Genomic DNA, 25,496 nt, shown 5'->3' with positions numbered 1-25,496 from the left:
TTAGCTATTTAAATGTATTGTTTAAACTATAATTACAAAAGCACATGCAGCTTTTAATTACAGTTATTTGGATTATGCCATGATTGAATCTTAAATACAGGCTTCTCAAAGTTTGAAGTTTGAGATGACAGGATTTGTAAAGAAACCCTTTTCAGTGTAGGTAATCATTATTCATGGCTGTTTTCACAAGAATCACATTGATTTTGAAATTTTAAAGAAGTCTCCAATATACAAATCTTTTTTAGCCAATCATGTCAGTTGATATCAACTGAAGATTCATTAATAATCAAGGGGTAGTTCAAGATTCAAAGTTCTGAATTAGATTTAAATATGTGAGTGTTTTAAAAATCAATACTTAAATATAAGCTTTGCTATATGTGAATCCTAAGTAACGTTCACAGTGTTTTGGTGGCTGGAGCTTTGTATGAAGTGTACAAATGTAGGCACCCTAAAAATGTCATGCTTCTTCTAATGTGCCATAGATGAGAATATTTAGATTTAGGTAACGATCTAGATAAAGACCTTATCTCAAATGAATCATCTCTTGCAACCATTGGAATAAGTTATAATTTAGTTTTCACAGTAATATTTGAAGAGGCAGAATATTATCAAGACTATAACTTAAATGGAGAATTATGGAGAGAAAATATGGCATTAATCTGCCAGGTTTTTAGCTGATAAAATAGAAGGACATCAAACACAAAGTCAGGGAAATTCCAAAACCCAATCAGGATTTCACATTCAGACTGGCATGGAGGTATGTTTTGGTTAATAAAAAATATTCTCTGCCTTCCTTTTGGTGCTTTTAATGTTGATTGTAAAAAAATGTGACATAACTACCACAATGTTATTAAGGAATGAATTCTGTTATGAAGGAATGGATTCCTTTCTTCAGGAGCAATACCGAAGTAGCACTTGCTGCTTTTTAACTATCCACCAATTAAATGATTACTGAGATTTTATTCTCTAGCTCAGGGGTTCCCAAGACTTTTTTATGCCATGGACCAAGACCATTAAGCAAGGGGTCTACGGACCCCTGCTCTAGCTGTTTTTCCCCTATCTTCCTTTTCTTTTTTTGTATTCTTTTCCCTCCCTGTACTTGTTATCCCAGATTCCTCAACTGTTTGTTTTTTTTTCTTGTTTTCCATGGGTATTACTGATGAATGAAGCAAGGAAATGCTTCATACTGTTACCATGTACAAAGGTGCTAACTGTCTCGAGAAGCTGAGCCATTCAAAGACCCCAGAGAAATCTGCAATGAGGTTGCCCGCTGAGCTAGACTTTTTCCACGTGATTTGTGTCCAAAATGCATTTGTTTTCATTGTGATTAACAGAACGCCGTAATATTTTTTAGAGGGTAAATGGGACTGGCAAATGATCTAGTATCCCCTCAGCTATATTTTTAATCAAATATTGAATAGCTGCTTAAAAACAGTGAATGCAGCAACATGGAACAAAGAACCTTTTCTCTATAAATCGTTTTTTTATTTTTAATAAATAGCCAAATAGCTTCAAATTTATTCTAGAAGTGCAAAGTGGAAAATAGACTAGATAAAATACCTTTATGTATTATTCTGCCTTTATCACATTATACTTCCTGGCTAATGTCACTGGAAAGTGCCCTTGTTTAAGAATATATGTAAGTCAGAATATCCAATTAATGTCTAAGGCAACATAAAACATACAATTCACTTTCCTCTAAAATCAAATTTAATTTTTATGTTATCTAATATTATTCATGTTTGCACACATGCTTAAGAATCAGCAAATGAAAAGCTTTTCATTTTTAATGTGACACAGTTTTGCCTTAAAAATATGGTTTTAAAAAAATGAGAAACTAGAAGGTACAAAGATCGCAGTGAAGATAATTGGTTTAAATGCTGAAACAATTGCTCTGGAAAATGAAATGATTACTTCAGCCTCTGAAAATCTAATCATAGCTTTGAGAGAGCATTTCACCAAAGCCAGATGGAGAAAACTTGTACAAAATTCTGGCTGCAGATATGGAGCATGAACACACTCAAGCAATAGGATTGAAAAATAGCTCTATGACGAAACTGGGGTATGTAAGAGTTACAAACGTAACTCATTTATTCAGCAAAGAACAGCTAGGCATATATGTCAAACTCAAGGCCCGCGGGCCAAATCCGGCCCGCGGTGGAATTATCTTTGGCCCGCGAGATAATATCTAATTACTATTAAAGCTGGCCCCAGTAATCGAAGCGCCTATGGCGTATGATATGGCTAATGCTGAGTTTATTCAGGTACCAGGTTTTCAGGGTTTTTAGTGTTTATTCGGCAGTCTTGCTCGGCAGTCTTCTTCATAAGAAACGGAATTTGTAAAGTGAAACACTTTGTAGTTATAGCAGAGACTGAGACACATGAGAGCAGGCTGAAAAAATGGAGGCAACGAAAGCTGCGTTCGCACGCGTCCGACATGATCCGGCCCGCATGAAGCTGCATTTTGCTCAATTCGGCCCGTGACCTAAAATGAGTTTGACACCCCTGAGCTAGAGGAACTCAGAGGGTCAAGCAGCAAATTATAGTCAACATCTGCAGCTGAGATCTTACATCAGGGTTTGATGCAGAATCTCAACTTGAAACATTAACTATCCTTAATGATCCACTGAGTTCACCCAGCAGTTTCTGTGCTCCAGTTTCCAATATCTACAGTCTCTTGTGTCTTGGTGTGTTAATTCCATCTGTAGTTCTGTGATTTTTGAAAATACATAAGAGTCTTCTCTCCAAGTTTTCTGTGCCACAAACACACGAAAACTTAAGATAAGTACTAGATAAATGTGGAAAATTTTATTTGTATACAGTACTGTGCAAAATTCTTGGGTCAAGGGTGCCTAAGACCTTTGTACAGTGCGTATTAATTTTATGTATTGCACTGTACTGATGCTACAAAAGAAATCAAATTTCATGAGATTTTGTGAGTGATGATAAACCTGATTCTGATATGAGTCTCTATTGTGGACTGGAAGTGGGAAGGCAGCAGGGAGAGGGGAATCATGTTTGAGAAAAGGGAAAGGGGAGTGAGCGGGAAGCACTAGAGATACATTCTGTACTGATCAATAAACAATATGTTTGGAATCAAAAGACCTTGCCTGGTGTCTCAGGGTTGGGTGTGTCTGCTCCTGGTACTCATCTGCTACCTGTCCCACACCTCTCCTATAGTGTTCCAACCTCACCATTCCCAACATCCTTTTCTACCAATAGATTTAAAAACTCGATCTCTGTTTCAGGTTGATAAATACTGTACTGTGCATAAGTTTTAGGTATCCTAGCTATATAAATGTGCCTACGATTTTTACACAGTACTGTATGTTTGATTTCTATGTATGCTACTAAGAGGTGGCAAAACTTGACGCTTGTTCATGTTTATGCAATCCCAGCATGTTGACAGTTCAGTGCGTGTTAAGTGGCAGTCACGTTATGTAGAAGTGCCTGCGGTAAGATTCGACAAGTCATGTTTGGATTTCACCCAATTTGTGTTTTCTTACAATATCTCTTGTTTGGGAATGAGGTTTTGAGGCAGCATAGGTAAAGAATGCGTTTGGATATGGTTGACAGGACGCAGTTTGATTTCCTCATTTCCAGAGCCAGATGATGGAGATGAAAGTGGAGTTTCTGGAGACGCTGCAAAAAAACAAGGACATGATCTCGTGTCAGGATTTCCTCGCTATGGTAGCTGCAGAGTAATTCAACTAAAAGTTTATCTAAGCAAACGTTCGGATATTGAGAAATGTATAATTACTACTGACTATCAAATGTGATCGGTTTAAAATATTAATAATATTCGAACAATTAAATTCAACTACAGAATTATAGGCCAATATAAGAAAGATGTTTGGATACAACATTATTGCTTCTTTATTTACACGTTCAGTCAAATGCTGGTTGGCAAACTTACAGAGTTGAACTTGATGAATGGCTGCTGACATACCAGCTGACATCACTGTATGGGGAAGCAAATGGCTGTGGACAATATTGGAATGTGCAGAATGTGGGTACTGCTGTGCCTCTGTTGCAGACCCTGAGGTGAGATAAAGGTTAGACAGAAAGGTTAGAAAGATGCATCTCTGATCATAAATGCAATCAGCTTTGTTTATATTAATTAATGGGATATGAATAACATCAATAAGACTATTCCTAATTGCCCCTTGAACTGAGAGGCTTGCACACTATTTAAGTGTTAACCACATTGATAAATCTGGAATCTAAAATGGGTTGGGAGAGGTTTTCACATTCCTTTCTGGAAGGACACATGAATGAAATGAGTTTTTAAAGCAATTAAGCAGTTTTATGGTTCCTATTACTGATAGGAGCTCTGGATGCTCACACATACGGTATGTCATCGTACTTCATTAATCTGTATTAGGTATAATTATCCAAACTGTCATGTCACAGCAGAGTGGACTAATTTCAATAGATGATAGAAAGGCACTTGATTAATCAGTTTGAGAGTTGGGATTAGGCCGTTTCAAATCGAGAAGAGAATGTGGTTGTGAACCTTTGAGTTTCCACAGTTACTTGAGGTAAAGAAATTCAATTATTACATTAATTCAAAAAAGACATTAATATATCCGTAGACATGTAAAGAAATCAGGTATAATGAGAATAATATTGAAAATGGTGCTGAAGCAGAGGATTGGTCTGCTCCTATTTTTTATGTTCTTTGCAAGAATAAGTCATAATGTCAACACAATTACATTTGGACTAATAGTACTCCTGCCATATCAGATAGACTGGGTATAAATGAGAAGGGAGCTGATTTCTCTGTCCTAATGGATATAGAACAGCTGTTTATTTACATATATGCACATCTTGTCTTTGATAATTTTGTTTCTTGATGTAATGATGTATTAATTATTGACATTGTTGTCAATCTCTAGTTACGTTTATCCATAAGGTTTTCTTGGCAAATTACCAGAGTGGGTTACCATTTCCTTCTCCAGTGGAATACAACATTGACTGCGAAGATCCATATAGTGAAGTCAATGATATTTCCAGTTGTGATGAATGGCTGTGAGAGCTGGTCTATTACTAAGGCTGAATTCAAAGGAATCGACACCTTTGAACATGGATGCTAGAGGAAAGTGTTAAGAGTTCGTTGGACAGCAAGAAGATCCAGTAAGTCAATACTTGAAGAAATACAGCCAGACTACTCACTAGGAGGCTTGATAATCAGACAAAAGCTCAAATATTTTGGCCACATCATGAGAAGACAGGATTCCTTGGAGAAGACTCTCATGTTCGGTAAAACAGAAGGTAAATAAAAGGAAAAGACGACAGAGGTTATGGTGGATAGATAATTTTACTCAGTCAATGTATATGACCTTGGGGGATCTTAGACAGGCAATTTCCAACAAGAAAGCTTAGGGAGCAGGGGTCCATGAGGTCACAAAGAGTCAGATTTGACTTAACGGACTGTGAATGGTAAACTCAGGAGATGAAAAATCTGATAAATTTCGTTGTAGATTAACTGATCAATCTACTTTTACTTGGAATCAGATGAACTTGATCAAATTATTATTTTTGAAAACTTTTATGCCCAACATACGGAAGTTAATCCAATAAATACATTCTGTATTCTAACAGACAGAGGATGCTAAAAATACTCAGCAGGTCAGAGACCTGCCGAGAGTTAAATGGAAGATGCCTGAATGTCTTAAAGTTAAAACAATAAACCATTTTTTTCTCTCTTTACAGATGCTGCTTGACCAGCTGAGTGTTTCCAGTATTCATTTATTTCACTCATTTTAGTTTTTCAAAAAAATTTTAGATTGCATCACTGCCTGATTTGGAAACACCAATGCCCTTGAATGGAAAACCCCACAAAAAGTAGTGGATGTGACCCAGTTCATCATGAGTAAAGCCCTTGCCACCAGTAAGCACATCTACAAGGTGCGATGTTGCAGGAAAGCAGCATCCATTGTCAAGAGAGCATCCAAGCCAAGCTCTCTTCTCACTGCCGCCATCAGGAAAGAGGTTAAGAGCCTCAGGGTTCACACTGCCAGGTTCAGAAACAGGTATTACCCTTCAACCAGAGGGAATAACCTCACTCAACTTCACTCACCCTAACACTGAACTGTTCCCACAACCTATGGACTCGCTTTCAAGGACTCTTCATCACATGTTCTCTATTTATTGCTTTTTTTATTATTATTGTTTTGTTTTTTAATATTTTTATTTGCAGTTTGTTGGCTTTTGCATATTGGTTCCTTGTTAATATCGTCCGCAGTTTTCATTGAGTCTACTGTGTTTCTTTGTATTTACTGTGAATGCCTGCAAGTAAATGAATCTCATGGTTGCATATGGTGGTATATATGTACTTTGATTTTCTTTTAACTGCTATGCTTTGTGCTTGTAATTTCATTTTAAGATGAATCTCACTGGAATCTTTACAGAACTTAAAGTAATGAGAGGAAGGCATTGGGACAGATCTTCTGTTGGCTTGAGGTTGTCGACCTCCTGATCCTGAAGGACACTGTTTCTTCCCAGTGCAGTTTTCTGCTGACAGCCAGAATCAAACTGGAAGAAATAGCATGCAAGCTCATCAACAGGGTACAGTGCACTCAAAGAATAGCTCTGACAACTGGTGAGGTCTGGCCTCCAGGCTCCACAGCTGTCAAAGTTGTCACGGTTGTTGAACCCTTTAGAACGCCTTTGACAGCATGATCATTCAAAAACCCTTGACAGCTGAAAAATGTTAAAACCCTTAGCTACTTGAAAGCTGTTCCAGAAGCTTAATTAAATGAAATATCACTTTATTTACTTTCCACTTGGCAGCTGGTTTCTCCACTTTGTTTTAATGGGACTAGTCTACTTGGCACAGGTTAAGAACTGGAAAAGCTGTAAGTATTTGGCACCCCGCCAATGGATTTCAGAAAGAGTCCACCCACACAGTGCCCTTGTTTTGGTGTCAGCACCCTACTGAACAAAAAACTGACCTCTAAGCTCTGCTTGGGTGGACCCATTACAAACATTTGTTGCTGGATCCAGTTTGGAATGTAATTTATCGGTCAGAGGTACTTTCCTTGGGTTGAGACATTAGGCTAGGGCCCCATCTCTGTCATAAGTAGATGTAAAGGATTCCTTAGTACTATTTTGAAGAACAGCAAAATTGTTCCTGGCCAGCATTTTCCCATCCATCAACTTCACTAAAACGGATTATCTAGTCATTATTGCATTTCTGCTTTTTGGGAGCTTGCAACACACAATTTGGCTTTGGCATTTTCCACATTATATCAGAAATCAACCACACTTTAAGAGTTGGTTTTAAATTGCTTTTGGAATTTCCTGAAAACTATGGACCAGATCTTCCAGTGATACCTCAATGGGCCCCCCTTAGCTATGCTGGTTCAATGTCCAAGCGCTGTTTGCTATTTGTGCAATTGTAGCTAATAGCCAGCCACCTCTACTGAAATTCCAGGTGAATTTCAGATAACTAATTTTCAATTAACATGTTGGTATTGGTCTCTGTAAATAAACAAGCAGCAGTATTGTTACTTCGAATTGTTTTCCCCCTCCCCCACCCAGGAAGTAACTTCAGAGGAATCTGCATAAACAGAAGCCTGTTTGACTGCCAAATTGAATTCTGTCAGGATCAGTGCAGATCTAATTGTTTCCTACTCAGTACCATGTAACATAATTCTTCATAAAACTGCATTCCAACAGTTTGCCTCCCAGCTATTTGCTCCCTCCCCAACACCACAGCATCTGCCAGTCTGCCTCTTCGTTCCTGCCTGTCGTCAATTGACTTGCTTTCCCTTTTTTTTCCCTTCTCTATTAGTATAGTCTGGACTGCTAACCATGTCCCATAGTCTTACTATTAGAAAAACATTGTACAATTTCTGATCTTAACTGAGTTATTTTTATTTGGCCACACCCTTCAGAGAAATTCCTGTTGATCAAGCCATCCCTGCTAACTTTCTCTGTAAATGAAACCAATTTTGTTTTCTTGCTTATCTCTTGTGTAGGATCCCAGACCAGAATTGTTAACAGTTCGTTTGTGATCAGATGCAGCACGCCCTGCATTTTCCGTGCCTAAGTTCTCGTTAAGTTTCACTCATAAAATAATTACATCAGGGTAAATTTTTCAATGAGTTTGCAGAAGATATTTTAAATTGCATCCAACAGACATTCTTCAAAGATAATACATTCTGTTAATTGCCTTGCACAACAAATATTGAAGAAATGGGTTAAATTTAACAGAATTTGGTAAATATTTTTACTTTCACACCTCTCTGCTCTTTAAAATTCTTAATGGTAGACTAAGATTTCCTTGATCCAGATTTAAACAAATGTCTTTAAATGGAACTCTATCTAGGCTATCTTGGGTGTGTGGGGTTGAGATACGTTTCTAACAGTGCCAGTTAGAAACTTATCAGTCCACTATCCTGCAGGTCACCCTTGGGCAAGATATAGCCCCCCCAACTGGGGTCACATGAAGCCTGGTAGCTGGTGGTGGTGGATGGTCATTTGAGCAGCTGGTGCATATCTCAAGTCCTGGTTATGCAACCACTAAAGCCAAGCAGACAGTCTCTGAAGAGTATTGATAATGGCTGGGGTCACCAGTCTTGTAAAGACACTGCCCAGAAGGTGATGGAAAACCACTACTGCAGAAAAATTTGCCAAGAACAATCATGGTCATGGATAGATCATGATCCCCTACATCATATGACATGGCACATGGTGATGATGTCTAGGCTATCAAACCACCTGGTGCCAAAAGTATTTTTTATGAATCTCTTTCCATGCATTTGGTTACTCTTGCAACAACTACTGTTCATACCTTTCATACAATATTTAGTATTGGGAACTTTTAAAATAACTGATTGAATTGACTTTTCAATGTATACTAATTGTGTAATTGTGGGCTGCAATCATTGATTCACAAGGTAACTCACTGTCTAAAATAATGCAGCAAAAGACCAGTTTCTCACCTCCCAAGAGCATTTCCTGCAAAAGGCTATCAATTTTCGCCACTCCAAAGAGCCGAGCAAACTGAATCTGCTCAATCATCTGCCATGTGATGCTCTGCAGAGGTGGAAGAAGCAACAGAATATCACCAAATCGTCCACGGGAGTCGTACTGACGATCGTTGATGTAGTCCTCCAGTTTGACCTGCACTTGGAATCTCATATTTTTGATTTTTGCTGAATCACTTACACCTCTGCAATCTATGGGAGAGAAGTGATGAGTTAACATTTCTTTGCAATATGTAAAGCATTGAGTGTATATGTTCCTTTTGACAGAACTTAAAATGCACAAATACAGATTATAATAAAGATAAAATGATCAATATACAGATAAATATTTAAAATGAGAATAATCCAGTCTAACCACAATGTGAGATCATGGTTTGTATCTCTACTTGCCAAAAATGATAACAATTTTACCTTAAAGAGCCAAATTGATTATCTGATTTAACTTAATAGGAGATGGTCAGATGTTATGGACCATTGAGGTGCATTGAAGTAAAATCAAGTGGAATGATTGAATTCCTCCATCCATAGTTGAATTGTAGCAGAAAATTAGTTTGTTGCTCTTTCCAAACTCTTTCTCTCCATTTTCCAGCTTTAGGAACTACAAATCACCCAGATATAGGGCATGCAAAATTTATCAGACCGTGACATATACAGCTTTGCATTGGAAGCCCACAGCAAAGTGTTACAGGTCTTATCCAGGTGCTCTGTTGTAAGAAACCTTGGTTTTCCTCATTATATTCAAGATGTTGGCCTTAATGTGCACATGCTGAGTTTGATTAGGCAGAGTGATGATAACAATCAAAGATGGTTAAAGGACCATCTCTCCATATTATGATCACCAGGTTAGAGCTGTGTTTTCAATGCTTGTAGCATCATTTGTGGTGCTTTGGTATTATGATTTTCATTTGACTTTCTTTAATAGATAGATTTTATTCTCAGTTACATGCAAAATTATTTTTTTAGAAATTTCTCTTAAGAATTTCTTAGAAATCCAATGAATGCCATGTGTGCCATTATGTGAATACATTGCATCAATCAGCTTGTTAAATAGCACACATAAAAAGGTAATAAAATAATTATTGTAGTGTAAGAACCTTTACAAATAATAACTTCCAAAATGTATTCTCTTATCAAAAATTGCCTCAGCTAACTGACCAGCTTTGTTACTATGTACTTCTAGAAAATGGGAGCCCAGGTAGATGCACTGTACATAGTTACCAGCATTACTGCAATGCACAATCTGCCTCTGAGTCCTTCTCAAGCATCCACTTGGATTAATTCTTGTGTGTGCAAAAAAACTGCTGTTCTTACCCCTAAGATCTTTCTCAGTGTCTCTTGGAAATTTGGAACCAACGCTGAACGTCTCAGGCTCAAAAGATTGAGTAATGTTGATACTTCAGTCAACAATGTACTTACCTGGATCAAAGAACACCACAGCTTTAAGGCAAGCAAATTCATTCTCGTCGATCTGGAGGTCCAGCAATGGTTTCACCAGCTCATCAAGGATCCTGTTAACTACCCGCATAATCTCTAATTCCGGGCAGTGCCTGGGAATGATGAAATCATTTCCTGTTGATTGAGCATGTGTTCTGTTAGTGTTGTACTTATACTTTACAAAACTGATGCACTGAGCATCTTCCAAAAGTGACAAACATTCAAACATTAAACGTTCTAACTAGATCTTCAGTTTAACATGGAGCTTTGTGATATCCCTGTTGGGATGTGTTATTAAACACGAATGGAAATGCATACAAATAGTCCAGGTTTTAGATCTGCGTTTGTAAATCATTGTTATGAAGCCAGGAGACACTTCATAAACTCTCCTTAAACTACATTCTTTATAGGTGTGTATTCAACTACATTTCTGAAATCAAGTTTATTGAAAGTAGTTAAAGCATTAATCAAAGAAACATAGCATCACAGAAATCCTCCATTTTCAATGCATACAGCCAGAAGAGTACACATAAAATAGCCACTTCTCACACTCTTGATCTTCTCAGTAACTTTTTTTCCAATTTCCTGGCCCTGACCGCTTCATTTTCACTGAGGACGTCCAGTCCCTATACATTTCTATCAGCCATCAAGAAGGCCCTAAAGCTGTCATCTTCTTTTTCAATAAAAGAACCAACCAGTTCCCCTCCACCAATACCTTTCTCTGTCTGACAGAACTAGCTCTCACCATTGATTTCTTCTTCGGCTCCTCCCAATCTTTCCAGATGCTTGGGCCCTAGCAATGCCTGATTTTTTATTGACTACGTAGAACAGTCCATGATCCAAGCCTTCCCTGATGATGCTCCCCAACTCTCCCTCTACTAAATTGATAACCACATTGTCGCTGCTTCATTCTAATCAATTTCATCAACTTTGGCTCCAACTTCCACCCTGCTCTTAAATTCACTTACTCCATTTCTGATACCTGCCTCTCCTTTCTCAATCTCCCTGGCTCTGCCTCTGGAGATAAACTGTCAAGCAAGATCTTTCATAAAACTGCTGATTCCCATGGCTATCTTGACTATACTTCTTCCCACCATGTCTCCTGTAAAGATGTTCTTCTCTTTTCTTAGTTCCTTTGTCTCCAACATGTCTGTACCCAAGATGAAGCCTTTCTTTTCAGAACATCAGAAATGTCCTTTTCCTTCAAAGAGAGGGGTTTCTCTTCCTCCACCATTGATTCTGTGCTCACCCACACCTCCTCCATTTCCCAGACACCCGCATTCACTCCACCTCTGCTTTCTTTGAGGATCACTCCTTCCATGATTCTCTAATCTATTTTCCCATCCTTGCTACTCTCCCTCCTGGCACTTAATCCCTGCAAACAACCAAAGTGCTACAGCTGCCCGTTCACCTCCCCCCTCACCTCTATTCAGGGCCCCAAACTGTCCTTCCATGTGAGGCAACACATCTGCAAATCCTCTAGGGTCATCAATTGTATCCATTGCACCTGATGCTGCCTCCTCAACATTGGTGAGACCCAATGTAAATTTGGCGACCGCTTCATCAAGTACCTCCACTCCATCCACCAAGAGCAGAAGCTACCAGTGGCCCAACATTTTAATTCCGATTCCCACTCCTGTTTTGAGGTGAGAGTTTATGGTCTCCTTTTGTCCAAGATGAGGTCTTCCTTTGAGTGGAGGATCAACACCTCATATTCTATTTCAGTAGCCTCCAAACTGATGGCCTGAATATCAATTTCTCCTTCTGGTATTTTTTCCCTCCCCCCCCCCCCCTTCCATTCCCTACTCTGGCCTCTTACCTTTCCTCACCCGCCTACCACTTCCTCTGGTTCCCCTCCTCCTTCCCTTTCTCCCATGGTGCACTCTCCTCTCCCATCAGATTCCTTGCCTTCCAGCCCTGCACCTTTCCTACCTATGGATTCTCCCATCACCTTCTAGCTATCCTCCTTCCCTTTCCCCAGCACTGTTTTACTCTGATGCCTTCCCTCTTCCTTTCTAGTCCATAGAATAAAAGAATATATACCTGACCTGCTGCGTTCCTCCAGCATTTTGTCTGAGTTCCTAGTCCAGATTGGATTTGGTAAGAGTTCATTATTAACATACTCTGTAACTTGGTGAGATGCTCTATTGATTGAGAACACCTGACCACCAAACGATGCCACTTCAATCATCCGGGTAAGCACTCGGATCTCTGCCAATATTGAGTGACTGACTTAAAAGATGGGTAAGAAGTAGATACGCTGCCTAACCTGCTGAGTTCCCACAGTATTCTGTATGTTGATGTGGATTATATTGTTGCTTTTTGATCACTCTCACCAAACCTCCACAGAACATAACCTGCCTCTCGAAGGCAAGCAATAGTCTTCAAAATGCCTAATCCATAAAGGTGTTTGGCTGTGGATCTATTTCAAAGGCTTCATGGTACCAGTCTGCAAACAATGTTTACATTTCTTGCATGCTTTCCTCCAATCCCAAGTAACAAAAGTCATTATTACTCACTGTTGAATTGAAATGAAACACAAGTACATCATAAACACTGATCTGCCATTCAACTCCAGTGAGTAAAGAGTTAACATTTTAGGAGTTTCAGGCTGTCAGCTAAACCATCTATAACAAAGAGACGTTAGACCAGAGCCGAAGAGGGAATTGGATGGGCAGTGACTCAAGCTATACAAGAGGAATTATGTTTTCTCTGAGTGCATGTTTTTATTCTACACCATACATTTGAGCAGCACTGCAGACTCTGCCGTTTTACAGAGAGTCAAACAGTGTTTTTCTTACTAGCCATTCTCTTGTGAATGGAAACTACTCAGGCTATTCATGTAAACATTGCCACAATAAACCATGGTAAAAGTTAGCCTGCTCGGGAAATTGACAATACTTACAATTTAAAGGTGGGCAACAATCATAGGTTAAGGGAGAAAAATGAAAAATTTAGGGGGAACCTGAGGGGGAACTTCTGCACTTAGAGGGTGGTAAGAGTGTGGAACGAGCTGCCAGCAGAGGTGGTGGGTGTGGAGTCGATTGCAATATCTAAGCAAAGTTTGGATAAGTACATGGATAGGAAAGGAATGGAGCACTATGGTTCAGGAGTGGGTTGATGTGATTAGGCAGAATGATAGCTCAGCATGTACTAGATAGGCTGAAGGCCCTTTTTCTGTGCTGTAGTGCTCTATGACTACAAAGTTAAATTGCAACAGATGCTAATTGCTATAACTTAATATGGCTACGACCAGCATTTGAAGCATTACTAGTTCAGTGTAGTTTAAATGAGCATTGTATTATCTATGGGATGCACATTATCTAGAATGTGTTGTGAGGTCTAGCCATAACTCTTTTAAGAAGCCATCATGACCATCTAATTAAGTACAGGAAGTCCCCAGGTTACGAATGTCCGACTTACAGACAACTCGTACTTACGAACGGACTGCTATAAGCCTATTATATTAAAAACTGATCGGCTCGAGGAAGATGAACGCTGTCCGCCATTTAAAATCGATCACGTTGCCGTTAGCACTGTGTTGAGTGTGTAACTTTTATTTGGCTTAAATTGTTCTTAGCAAGATTCACCCTGAGCCCCCTTTTCCCAGTCAGCACCGCCCCCAATTGTCCCATTTAACCTGTCTCAGTGTAAGTGGACTTTAGGACCCGGAGCAGCAGAGAACCTGCTGCCCGCGGCTGCTGCTGAATCCGCAGTATTTCTGTTCCGTTGACGGACGTGGTAAACAAGTTAAAATGACGAATCGATAATTCCCATCTCCTGTTTATTTCACTTTCCGCACAATTATATTTACGGGGACTTTACCATGTGTGTGTAACCATGTCCCCAAAGTGAAAATCTGATGCAAGAGCTGGAGATGCATCAAAGAAAAGGAAAGGAAAATGATCATGATTGAAATAAAGTAGAAATGATAAAGCGATCGGAAAGATGTGTAACACCATCGGTCACTGGAAAAGCATTAGGCTACAGCTCTACTCCAATGAAAGATATAAGTATTACTAAGCAATGCAGTGATTTAACTATTGAAATGGAAAAGCTATTGATAATTTGGTTAGATGATCAAAATCAGCGTAATTTGCCTATTAGCCTTACTTTAGTGCAAGAAAAGGCTGGAAGCCTTTTCAATGATTTAAAAGCTGCACATGCAGCAAGTGAAGGTGCTTGTGATGAAGAATTTGTTGCAAGTAGGGGTTGGTTCAATCGTTTCAAAGTGTGGGCAAATTTACATAATATTAAAGTGCAAGGTGAAGCAGCAAGTGCTGATGTAAGTGCTATGAGTGATTTTCCTGAAATGTTGAAAAAAAATTACTGAAGGAGGAGGTTATTTGCCAGCCCAAATATTTAATGTAGACGAGACTGGCTTATGCCTGAAAGGAGCTACATTTCGAAAGAGGAAAATAGTGCACCAGGGCATAAAGCATCGAAGGATAGGCTAACCTGTTCCGACTTGCGTACAATTCCGACTTAAAGACAGACTAAGGAACGTATCTCTTTCATAACCCGGGGACGGCCTGAAATCTTGCCCACTATGAAAACAAGCAATCAATAGAATGGCGGCATCAGATCAAGTTATCAATTCGTACCTAGTAAGAGAACATCCTTGTAGGGAATCGAACGTCTGGCCAATCCCAGCAGCAAATGCTCCCCTGCGTGAGCTCTGAGCAGTGCAACCTGGAGAAAGAGAGAAACACCAGGTCAAAATTTTACTGATAGACCCTTTAGCTGGTGAGACAGTAAGACATTAAGACCGTAAGATATAGGGGAAGGCTCAGGCCATTCAGCTTATGGCATATGCTCCACCATTCAATTATGGCTGAATTTCTCTTTCAATGCCATTCTCCCAGCTTCTCCATTTATCTCTAACTTAAGTACACCCAATGGTTTGGCCTCTATAAATAAACTACCCTCCGGCTGAAGAAATTCCTTCTCATCTCAGTTATCAAGGGACGTTTTTTTCTGTGACTTTCCTGCTAATAAAAACATTTTCTCCACATCCGCTCTATCGAAGCCTTTGACAGGTTTCAATGAAATTTGTTCTCATCCTTCTGAGCACCATTGACTACAGGTCCAGAACCATTAAACGCTCCTCAAGTATTTAGGTCACAGGTGAGCTTTTTAATTTAATCATTGGAAATCAAGAATACAGAGCAATTTTTAAAAATGTTAATAGTAATTCAGAAAATTTGATAAAACTCGTAATTCTAAAGATTTTTGATAAAAATTCTTGATTTCAACTATTTTTTGTGTAGAAAGCATACATCCTGATCTCAGAAGTGAATGTGTCGGATGTGTTTTAAGATTGTACAGTACCTGCTGATTCTTGGTATCCAATAAAAACTCCATTCACTTTGTTCTACCAAGGTTTTTTCAATTATTTTATCAATTAAGTCAAGTCAAGTTTATTGTCATTTCAACCATAAACTACTGGTACAGTACACAGTAAAAATGAAACAACATTCCTCCAAGACCCTGGTGCTACATAAAACATGAAATTACACTAGGCAGCACAAGGCTACACTAGACTACGTAAAACAACATAAAAACTGCACTAGACTACAGACCAGCACAGGACTTCATAAAGTGCACAAAACAGTGCAGGGCAGTGCAATAATTATATAAACAAGACAACAGGCACAGTAGAGGACAAATTACAATATAATAATAAATGATGTAGATGTCAGTCTGGACTCTGGGTATTGAGGAGTCTGTTGGATTGGGGGAAGAAACTGTTGCACAGTCTGGTCGTGAGAGCCCGAATGCTTCGGTACCTTTTGCCAGATGGCAGGAGGGAGAAGAGTTTGTATGAGGGGTGCGTGGGGTCATTCACGATGCTATTAGCTTTGCGGGTGCAGCGTGTGGTGTAAATGTCTGTAATAGCGGGAAGAGAGACCCTGATGATGATCTCAGCTGACCTCACTATCCACTGCAGAGTCTTGCGATCCGAGATGGTGCAATTTCCGAACCAGGCAGTGAAGCAGCTGCTCAGGATGCTCTCAATACATCCTCTGTAGAATGTGGTGAGGATGGGGGGGGAGGGGGGAAGATGGGAGATGGACTTTTCTCAGCCTTTGCAGAAAGTAGAAATGATGCTGGGCTTTCTTGGCTATGGGGCTAGAGTTTAGGGACCAGGTGAGATTCTCCGTCAGGTAAATATCAAGAAATTTGGTGCTCTTTACGATCTCTACCGAGGAGCCATTGATGTTCAGCGGAGAGTGGTCGCTTGGTGCTCTCCTGAAGTCAACAACCATCTCTTTTGTTTTGCTCACATTCAGAGACAGGTTGTTGGCTCTGCACCAGTCCGTTAGCCGCAACATCTCCTCTCTGTAAGCTGACTCGTCATTCTTGTTGATGGGACCCACCATGGTCGTGTCATCGGCGAACTTGATTATGTGATTTGAGCTGTGTATTGCTGCTCAGTTATGGGTCAGCAGAGTGAACAGCAGTGGACTGATCACACAACCCTGGGGAGCCCCTGTGCTCAGTGTGATGGTGTTGGAGATGTTGCTCCCAATCCGGACTGACTGATGTCTACCAGTCAGGAAGTCTAGGATCCAGTTGCAGAGGGAGATGTTCAGGCCCAGCAGTTTCAGCTTTCCAATCAGGCGGTGAGGAGTGATTGTGTTGAATGCTGAACTGAAGTCTATGAACAACATTCGAACGTACGTGTCTTTTTTGTCCAGGTGGGTGAGCGCCAGGTGGAGTGTGGTGGTGATGGCATCGTCTGTTGAGCGGTTGGGACGATACGCGAACTGCAAAGGGTCCAGTGAGGGGGGCAGCAGGGTCTTTATGTGCCTCATGACGTGCCTCTCGAAACACTTCATGATGATGGATGTGAGTGCAACGGGACGGTAGTCATTGAGGCAGGACCCTGAAGACTTCTTCGGCATGGAGACGATGATGGCGGCCTTGAAGCACGTTGGAACGACGGCGTAACTTAGGGAGATGTTGAAGATGTCAGTGAGAACATCTGCCAGCTGGTCTGCACACCCTCTGAGCACTCTGCCAGGAATATTGTCTGGTCCAGCAGCCTTCCGTGGGTTGACCCTGCATAGAGTTTTCCTCACGTCGGCCACAGTAAGACACATCACCTGGTCATTGGGAGGAGGAGTAGTCTTCCTCGCCACCCTTAACCATTGAAATTCAAAGGAGTACAAGACAGGTTTATTCAGCTTAGTGGCAGGGTAGCACAGCAGTTAGCATAACACTGCTACAGCAACAGCCACCTAGGTTCAATTCCACTACTGTCTGTAGTGTACAATCCCTGTGATTGTATGGGCTTTGTTCGGGTGGTTCAGTTCCCGCCCACAGTCCAAAACTGTACAAGTTGGTAAGTTAATTGGTCACATGGCTATAATTGGGTGGCCCGAGCTTAATTGGCCAGAAAGGCCTGTTACCGTGCCGTATCTCAAAAAATAGAAATAAATAAATCCCAATATAATTACACAGTTCAGCTTCAAGACCAATGAACCCTGTTAAATATCCAAAAGTGAATGCAGCTGGCTGTCTTCCACTGAAAGCTGGCTGGCAGTTCCACTGGGCGACGCAGTTCATGGTACAGGTCCACAATCCCTTATCCGAAATCCTCAGGGCCAGTTGCATTTCGGAATTCAGAATTTTTCGGATTTCAGAATCCTTTCTTACTGGTTCCAGGCCCCCCCCACCCCCCGCGGATACCAGAAAACATGTTCTCAAGTCTCAGTGCAGGTGGACTTTAGGACCCGGCAGAGCCGAATAATATTTTGTTAGATTTGTGTTGAATGGACTGTACTGTAAATACCACAATCAATCTGGGCTAATATGCTGTCTATTCAACCTACTACAGGGCTAACACAAAAATATTGTGTCAATGAATGTGAATCTGTTTATGTGACCCATTACCCGTGCATTTCATACCTGGTCATCCAGTGGCAATTCGCAGAATGCAGGGATGCATTTAGCCCATTCCACCAGCACGAGTAACTGTTGTTTCATGGACTCACTGACGTCACTAATGGTTGCTATTTTCTTCATTGCAATATCAGCAGGATGCACAGGATTTAAGGCAGAAATCTACCAACAGGGAAAGCTATTAATTTATGTAGAATGATATGAGCCACGACAATGAAATTTGATTAGTTCCTATATATTTATTTATGATATCATATGGGAAAGTGATATAACAATTTCATGTCTTGAGTGAGTTCAACATTTCCTAATCTGTTAGTTGCCTATGAACCCAGCTGCTAGTATTTAAAACATTCCATGCTAATTTGTATTTCTCCACATACAAGAGTCAATTATATCATATCACCTGGACTTTTAAGTAGCAGAGAAATGATTTTAATATTAAAATAAAATCAAATTACTAGTGAAAACACAGACTTAACTGTTCTTCAAAAGGAATAGTATTCAGGAACCCACTGAGTTGAGAAAGGTACATAACAATTTTAGTCACACGACCATGCCAAAAATACATGTAAAGAATGCAATAATATGTTTCAACATATTTGTAGAAACAAAGAATTTTGAAGTTAGTATCCCTTCAAGCAATTCATTTTATTAATAGAAATTCTCTACTATACAATTCCTATAGGGGGCATTACAGGCTTTATCTTCTGATCAGAGCAGATATTAACCACACCTGGTTAGTATGGGAATTTTTTCATCAAGTACTTTTATGTCAAAGAGGCTTTCCAACTGAAACAGACCAATTATGCAGATGCACAGTCTTGTAAAATTGAGATGCAATGGAGTTTTCCATTTCTCCTAGTTCTAGGACAGTAGGCAACCACCCATATTACCAATGAAATACAGGATGACAGAGTGTCCTAATGAGTTGCAGTCAAATCAAAAACAAGAGAAAATCTGCAGATGCTGGAAATCCAAGCAACGCACACAAAATGCTGGAGGAACTCAGCAGGCCAGGCAGCACTGATGGAAAAAAGCACAGTCGACATTTCGGGCCGAAGCCCTTTGGCAGAACCAGAGAAAAAAGCTGAGGAATAGTCTTGAAAGGTGGGGGGAGGGGACCTGATGATGTGCGTGAAATGGAAGAGATGTGGTTGAGGGCAGTGTTGATGGGTAGCCTCCAACCTGATAGCATGAGCATCGATTTCTCAAACTTCCAGTGATGCCTCCCCTCCAAACCCTTTTCCCTCTCTCATGTTATCTCCTTGCCCGCCAATCACCTCCCTCTGGTGCTTTACCCCACCCCCTCCTCTTTTTAATTTCTTCCATGGCTTCTGTCTCTTTCACCAATCAACTTCCTAGCTCTTTGCTTCATCCCTCCCCCTCCAAGTTTTACCTATCACCTGGTGTTTTTCTCTCTCCCCCTCCCCACACCTTTCAAATCTAATCCTCAGCCTTTTTTCTCTAGTCCTGCAAAAGGATTTCGGCCCGAAATGCCGACCGTGCTTTTTTCCAAAGATGCTGCCTGTTCCTCCAGCAGTTTGTGTGTGTCGCTTATGAGTTGTAGCATGGATTTCTTCACTGCTGTCCGATATTCCATCAATAACTGTGCTTGAGAAGACAGACCAAAGGCGGGAAGAATGAGAGATTCAAAGAAACTAACAGATGATAACGAGGTGGAAGCAGATGAGAAGATTGCTATGCTTTGGATGAAAGTATATTATTTATTTTCATATACCTATAAGCATCCCGTCAATCAATCAAAAGAAAGCATGGGTCTCCTCTCCAGGGAAAGTATCCTTATAATATGTCATTTGTAAATAATAGAAAACTCCTCTTTATGAATAATAAGCCAAAGGAGAACTTGGTGGCATTTATCTGCTTAAAAAGAATGCAGCAATGCCACCATCTAAAATGTAAAATACTGTGATGACATTTCTTATTAAATTAAAACTACTTTTTATGTTTAACTTGCTAAGATAACGGCTTATACATAAACCTAACTAAAAGCAGTAGCGTGCTAATCACAAGACATTATTTCTCTTGTTGGCAAAAGAATTGTTGCTGTTCAGTGAGATTGATGACCTGAACCCACCACCATCAGGAAAACAACAAGGTTTCTTCAATTCAGCATTTGGTCTTAATTCTACTAAGCCTGTGATCTATGTAACATTGGCACTTAAAAAATATACAAGTTCCAAAGGACATTCAGAGCTTATTTCATTGCCAGTGACAAAACATTTTTTTTCTAAATTGTAGTTAACTGCTGTTCCAGCTGGTTTGAACAGGATTGTATTTTGTGAATCTTATTGTAGGTTATCTAGTCAAATTTGTAAAGCATTTAATCATTACATCCCAGTTGACACTGAGAATTAAATGACCATCTGTGGGCAAGGTTTGCCTTTCAAAAATCGAATGAAATATAGTAGTGGTGTGTTCATTAAGTTATCCAGAGTCTGGACTGACAATCCAATGATGAGACTTCAAATGTCACCATATGGAATATAAATGCAGTCAGTGGCAAAGAAATTATTTTATTAATTATGATCATAGAGCTACTGAATCATTGTGAAAATGTATTTTAAAAACTAAGTATAATGTTTCTGTTGGACAGAGTTAAGTTTTACACCATTTTCAAATTCCAGTATAACAAAAGAAATTTGCTTTTCTTGACTTGAGATTTGCTAAAATGTTTTATTGCCAGTTAAATACTTTTGAAGTGTAGTCACTGTTGAGATATAGGGAAGGTTTAACCAATTTGCATATGGCAAATTTCCAGAGTTAGGATTAATTTTAATTTATATATTGATTGATAATACAAATTGACCAATATTGACCAAAGCCCTACCAAGCTATCTTTATGTTCACTAGTGGATTAAGGTGCTGCACCAATGTTTCAGCCTGGAAATTTGCACCCAGGTGTCCAGAGTAGAAATTATACCCAGAAGTTCCAAATTCTGAGGTAAGATACTATTTACAAATTAATTAGGTGCTACTTTCTTAAGATATTTCTCAACATATTGATATGGGAAAACAATTATATTTTGCATAGGTAAATAAACTGGGAGATACATTAAATGACTTAGATCATGATAATATTTCTTAAAATTACCTGACAAGACATTGCTTCTGCTTGTACTAGTATAGTGATAGAGAGAGAGCCAACATCTTCATAGCTTGTTCTGCGAATGCTGATCCTGTCCCGTTCATTTTGCACAGCTTTGAAAAATATCAAATTCAATGTTATAATTCCTAGTGCAAAATTCAGGTGGATTCTATATAACCGTATGTGTCTCTGTCTCTAGCTTTGAGTTAGGAAGAGTCAAGAAAGGAGTGCATGCATTTCAATAGTTCCTTTCACTGAGTCAAGATTTAACATCGTTTGTCAACTGTTCTTTCTCTCAGGTAATGGATGGAAAATTACAAAGATCATATGTCATGTCCAAAAGACCCTTTGTGAGGAACTAAAGGGATCATTTCTCAAATTGGCCCATGTGTATTCTGGCAATTTATGATTTGAATTTTTCAACATTTATCAAAAACTTTCCCAGCACATCCTTGGATACGTTGGCCGTTAACATAAATGACGAATTCCATTGTACACATGATAAATAAATCTGAATCTGAAAAGAATCTAGAAGTCCTCTTAAGAAAAGTCTTTACTTTCTTGTGCAGTACAATAATCTGTGTTGATGATATGCCTTGTAATACTAATCATTCACTGTAATAACGTGTCTATAAATAGAGTAATTGAGCATGGCTACTAGGGACTTGAAATGGAATATGCTAGTCAGTAATGTACCAGAGATTCAATTAGAGAAAGTGAATTAGTATAAATTATCAGTGGAAATGGACAGCTGTGAGGATTTGCATATTGTTCATTGTCATTACCATGTAATTGCAGTTTATTTATAGAAAAGAGCATCAGATGTACGAGGGGTGATTGATAAGTTTGTGGCCTAAGGTAGAAGGAGTCAATTTTAGAAAACATAGCACATCTATTTTTCAACATAGTCCCCTCCTACATTTACACACTTAGTCCAGTGGTTATGGAGCATACGGATCTCTTCTTTGTAGAAGTCGGCGTCTTGGACCTCCAGAAAGCGGTCCACAGCAGGGGTGATTGATAAGTTTGTGGCCTAAGGTAGAAGGAGTTATACAGCTCTCATTACATGCACGTGTGGTTCAACTCTTTGAGTGATCATGCAGAAAATTTGAAGTTAATAACTTTTGTGGTATTTCTGTTTCAGATAATTGAAAATTGCAAGTAAGCACTGTCTGAGAAAATGGACAACATCAGTCTTCGTGCAGTCATCTGCTACCTCGGTCTCAAGGGCTTATCATGCAAGGAGGTCCACGAGGACATGGTGGCAACACTAGAGGAGGGTGAAAAATAAAGGTGCTAGGTTTTCTAAAATTAACTCCTTCTACCGTAGGCCACGAACTTATCAATCACTCCTTGTATTTATGCAAGGATTTTTAATAATGAAAAATGCCTAATATCTAATTTGGCCAAACAGTGCTATTGGGCTGGATCATGGTCATGTCTGGCCCACAGTCCCTAGAGCCCTAAGTAAAAGGTAGCTGCAGCTAAGTGGTTACTGATTTTTCTTTATTATTACTTTATCTTGCCGTTTGTTATACATTCCCTGGATATTGAGGAATTTAAAGATATTTTATAATTGTGTTCTTATAGATGCCTAATTCATAAAAATCAATCAGAAAAAGACGTCAGGGGCATAGCTGGCACTTGCGGCCTGCTCTTCTAGACAGTTCAATACCAGGTACTGAAGTTCGCGTCAACTGGCCCTTTATATCCAGACATTGATGGCAGGTTGGTACTGCACCTGGTGAATTCAGACACCTGAGAAAAATAAAATGCCTCTGAACAAAACCAAAAATATAAAAGCAGAAAAAAAGTCAAGTCTTAATTTTTGACAAACATGAGAAAATCTGCTGAAGCTAGAAGCATTAAAGCCAGGATCAGCTGGCCACAGGACAGCTTCTTTCTATAAGTCATTAGACTTTTAAATACATTGCAACAGAGTCACAACGCAAAGATTTTTACTCCATCACGTTGTGGCATGGACGTAAGATTTTAAATAAATTCTAAATCCAAAGGAACACGAAAATGCCGGAGGAACTCAGCAGGTCAGGCAGCGTCTATGGAAGTTAACAGATAGTCGACATTTCAGGCCGAGACCCTTCTTCAGGACTCCTTAATAAAATCAGATTCAGGTTTATTATCACTGGCATCTCGTGAAATTTGTTAACTTAGCAGCAGCAGTTCAATACAATACATAATATAGAAGAAAAATAAATAAATAAATCAATTACAGTATACGTATGTTGAATAGATTAAAAATTATGCAAAAACAGTAATAATATATATTTTACAAATGTGGTAGTGTTCACAGGTTCAATGTCCATTTAGGAATCAGATGGCAGAGAGGAAGAAACTGCTCCTGGATCGCTGAGTGTGTGCCTTCAGGCTTCTGTACCTCCTACCTGATGGTAACAATGAGAAAAGGGCATGCCCTGGGTGCTGGGGGTCCTTAATAATGGATGCTGCCTTTCTGAGACACCACTCTTTGAAGATGTTCTGTAAGCTAGTACCCAAGATGGAGCCAACTAATATTTGACATCAATTTACCAGTAGGTGGCAGGATTCCATCATCTGCTAGCCCCACCTGTATGTAATTCTATTTACTTAGCTAAAGTAATTAAAGATTAACTTTTTTGCTAATCAAAACATGTACATCAAAACATATAAAAATTCAGTGAAATGCTTTGTTTGCACCAATGACCAAAAGAGTCCAAGGATGTGCTGGGGACAGCCAATAAGTATCGCCATGCTTCTCCACTGACTTACTAACCTTAAGCCTAACCCACGTATGTCCTTGGATTGTGGGAGGAAAGCAGAGCGCTTGAGGGAAACCCATGCAGTCATGGGGAGAGCGTACAAACTCTTTACAGACACCGGTGATGTAAAATGTTGCACTAACTGCCTCATTAGTTGCTGCATAAAGCAGAATACTTAGCTAAGCTAATGAAAGCAGTTAATCTAGTTTAAGAAATTCATCCTCAATCAGGAACACTAAACATTCTGAATAATCACAACAGCACATTGTACTCTGCTTGTGATATATTAAACTAAATGATTGTATGTCAGTCCATCATCTCCTCTTGCAGGAAGTTCCAGATATCAACAGCTCCCTATATGTGTATGTATATATAATAATACATGTGTACGTATATGTATATAAATGTTGCCCTCATATCCCCTTTAATACTTGTTCTTCTTAACCCTACTATGGGAAAATGATTGAGACTTCCTACTTTGTCGGTGCCTTTTATAATTCTATACACTTCTGTCAGATCATCACACAGCCTAATGAGTCCAGCATATCCAATCTTTCCCCAAAAATTCAAGGCTTCTGATCCAAGCAACATCCCGGTGAATCTCTTTTGTCCTGTCTCCAGTATGGTGACTAGAATTTCATACAATACACCAAGTGCACTTGGAATCCCAGACTATCAATCTAATATTTCACCACATTAAAGATAACAGACTGTTATCTTTTTCTATTTATAAGCATTAAAGAGGATTATTTCCCCCGTGACGCCCCAAGTACATCAGACTTCATGACATGTATTTGTGTTCAGCAAAATGAAAACCAACATGCAGGATAGACTTGAGACACTGAGTTGATGTAACAAGCATAAAATGGATGCCCTGGTTGAAAGGTCAGACCAGGCCTCACCCCAGGCTCCTGAAAAACAACTGATCTGAAAGTGGATAAGGCAATTTTAGAATGTCAGACCAGACTGTCTACAACAGATGTTAGGCCTTCTGAAAATACTAATAAGGAGCCAAGTGTCTGTTTTGGGATCTTTCAGAAAAATTGAGGGGCAGGAAAAGAATAGGGTGAAAGATCAAAGAAGGTTGCAAATGAAAGGAGGAACTAGAGGAGAGTAAAATACACAGCTGGCAAACTTCCATTACACATATTAGGTTCAGAACAATATAACAAGTTGATGCTCGCTGCCATGAAATAGAGCAATTTATCATGGGATAAATCCCATTGCCGAAATGAAAACATAAAAGCTGTTATTCAATTTTCACACAAGATGCTGGAGGAACTCAGCAGGCCAGGC

General features: G+C 39.5%; 1 protein-coding gene across 3 annotated transcripts in view; it reads right to left on the bottom strand.

The window, feature by feature from the left end:
* Positions 1 to 1,692: 1,692 nt before the first annotated feature.
* The window catches only part of LOC140740812 (hepatocyte nuclear factor 4-beta-like), a 61,125-nt gene continuing 37,321 nt past the window's right edge, over positions 1,693 to 25,496 (bottom strand). For all 3 annotated transcript variants that reach the window (XM_073070339.1, XM_073070340.1, XM_073070341.1), the window contains 7 exons: positions 21,451 to 21,557; positions 18,345 to 18,500; positions 15,035 to 15,122; positions 10,413 to 10,565; positions 8,952 to 9,188; positions 3,917 to 4,039; positions 1,693 to 3,642 (listed from right to left, as the gene is read on the bottom strand). In XM_073070339.1, the coding sequence (XP_072926440.1) occupies positions 3,503 to 3,642; positions 3,917 to 4,039; positions 8,952 to 9,188; positions 10,413 to 10,565; positions 15,035 to 15,122; positions 18,345 to 18,500; positions 21,451 to 21,557 (1,004 nt within the window). In that variant the 3' untranslated portion in view covers positions 1,693 to 3,502. The remainder of the gene's footprint in view (positions 3,643 to 3,916; positions 4,040 to 8,951; positions 9,189 to 10,412; positions 10,566 to 15,034; positions 15,123 to 18,344; positions 18,501 to 21,450; positions 21,558 to 25,496) is intronic.

This window comes from Hemitrygon akajei, chromosome 17 (genome assembly GCF_048418815.1).
Source record: "Hemitrygon akajei chromosome 17, sHemAka1.3, whole genome shotgun sequence".
NCBI classification, from domain to species: Eukaryota; Metazoa; Chordata; class Chondrichthyes; order Myliobatiformes; family Dasyatidae; genus Hemitrygon; species Hemitrygon akajei.
Note: the sequence above shows the minus strand (reverse complement) of the source record. Positions and strands in the feature narration are given on the sequence as shown.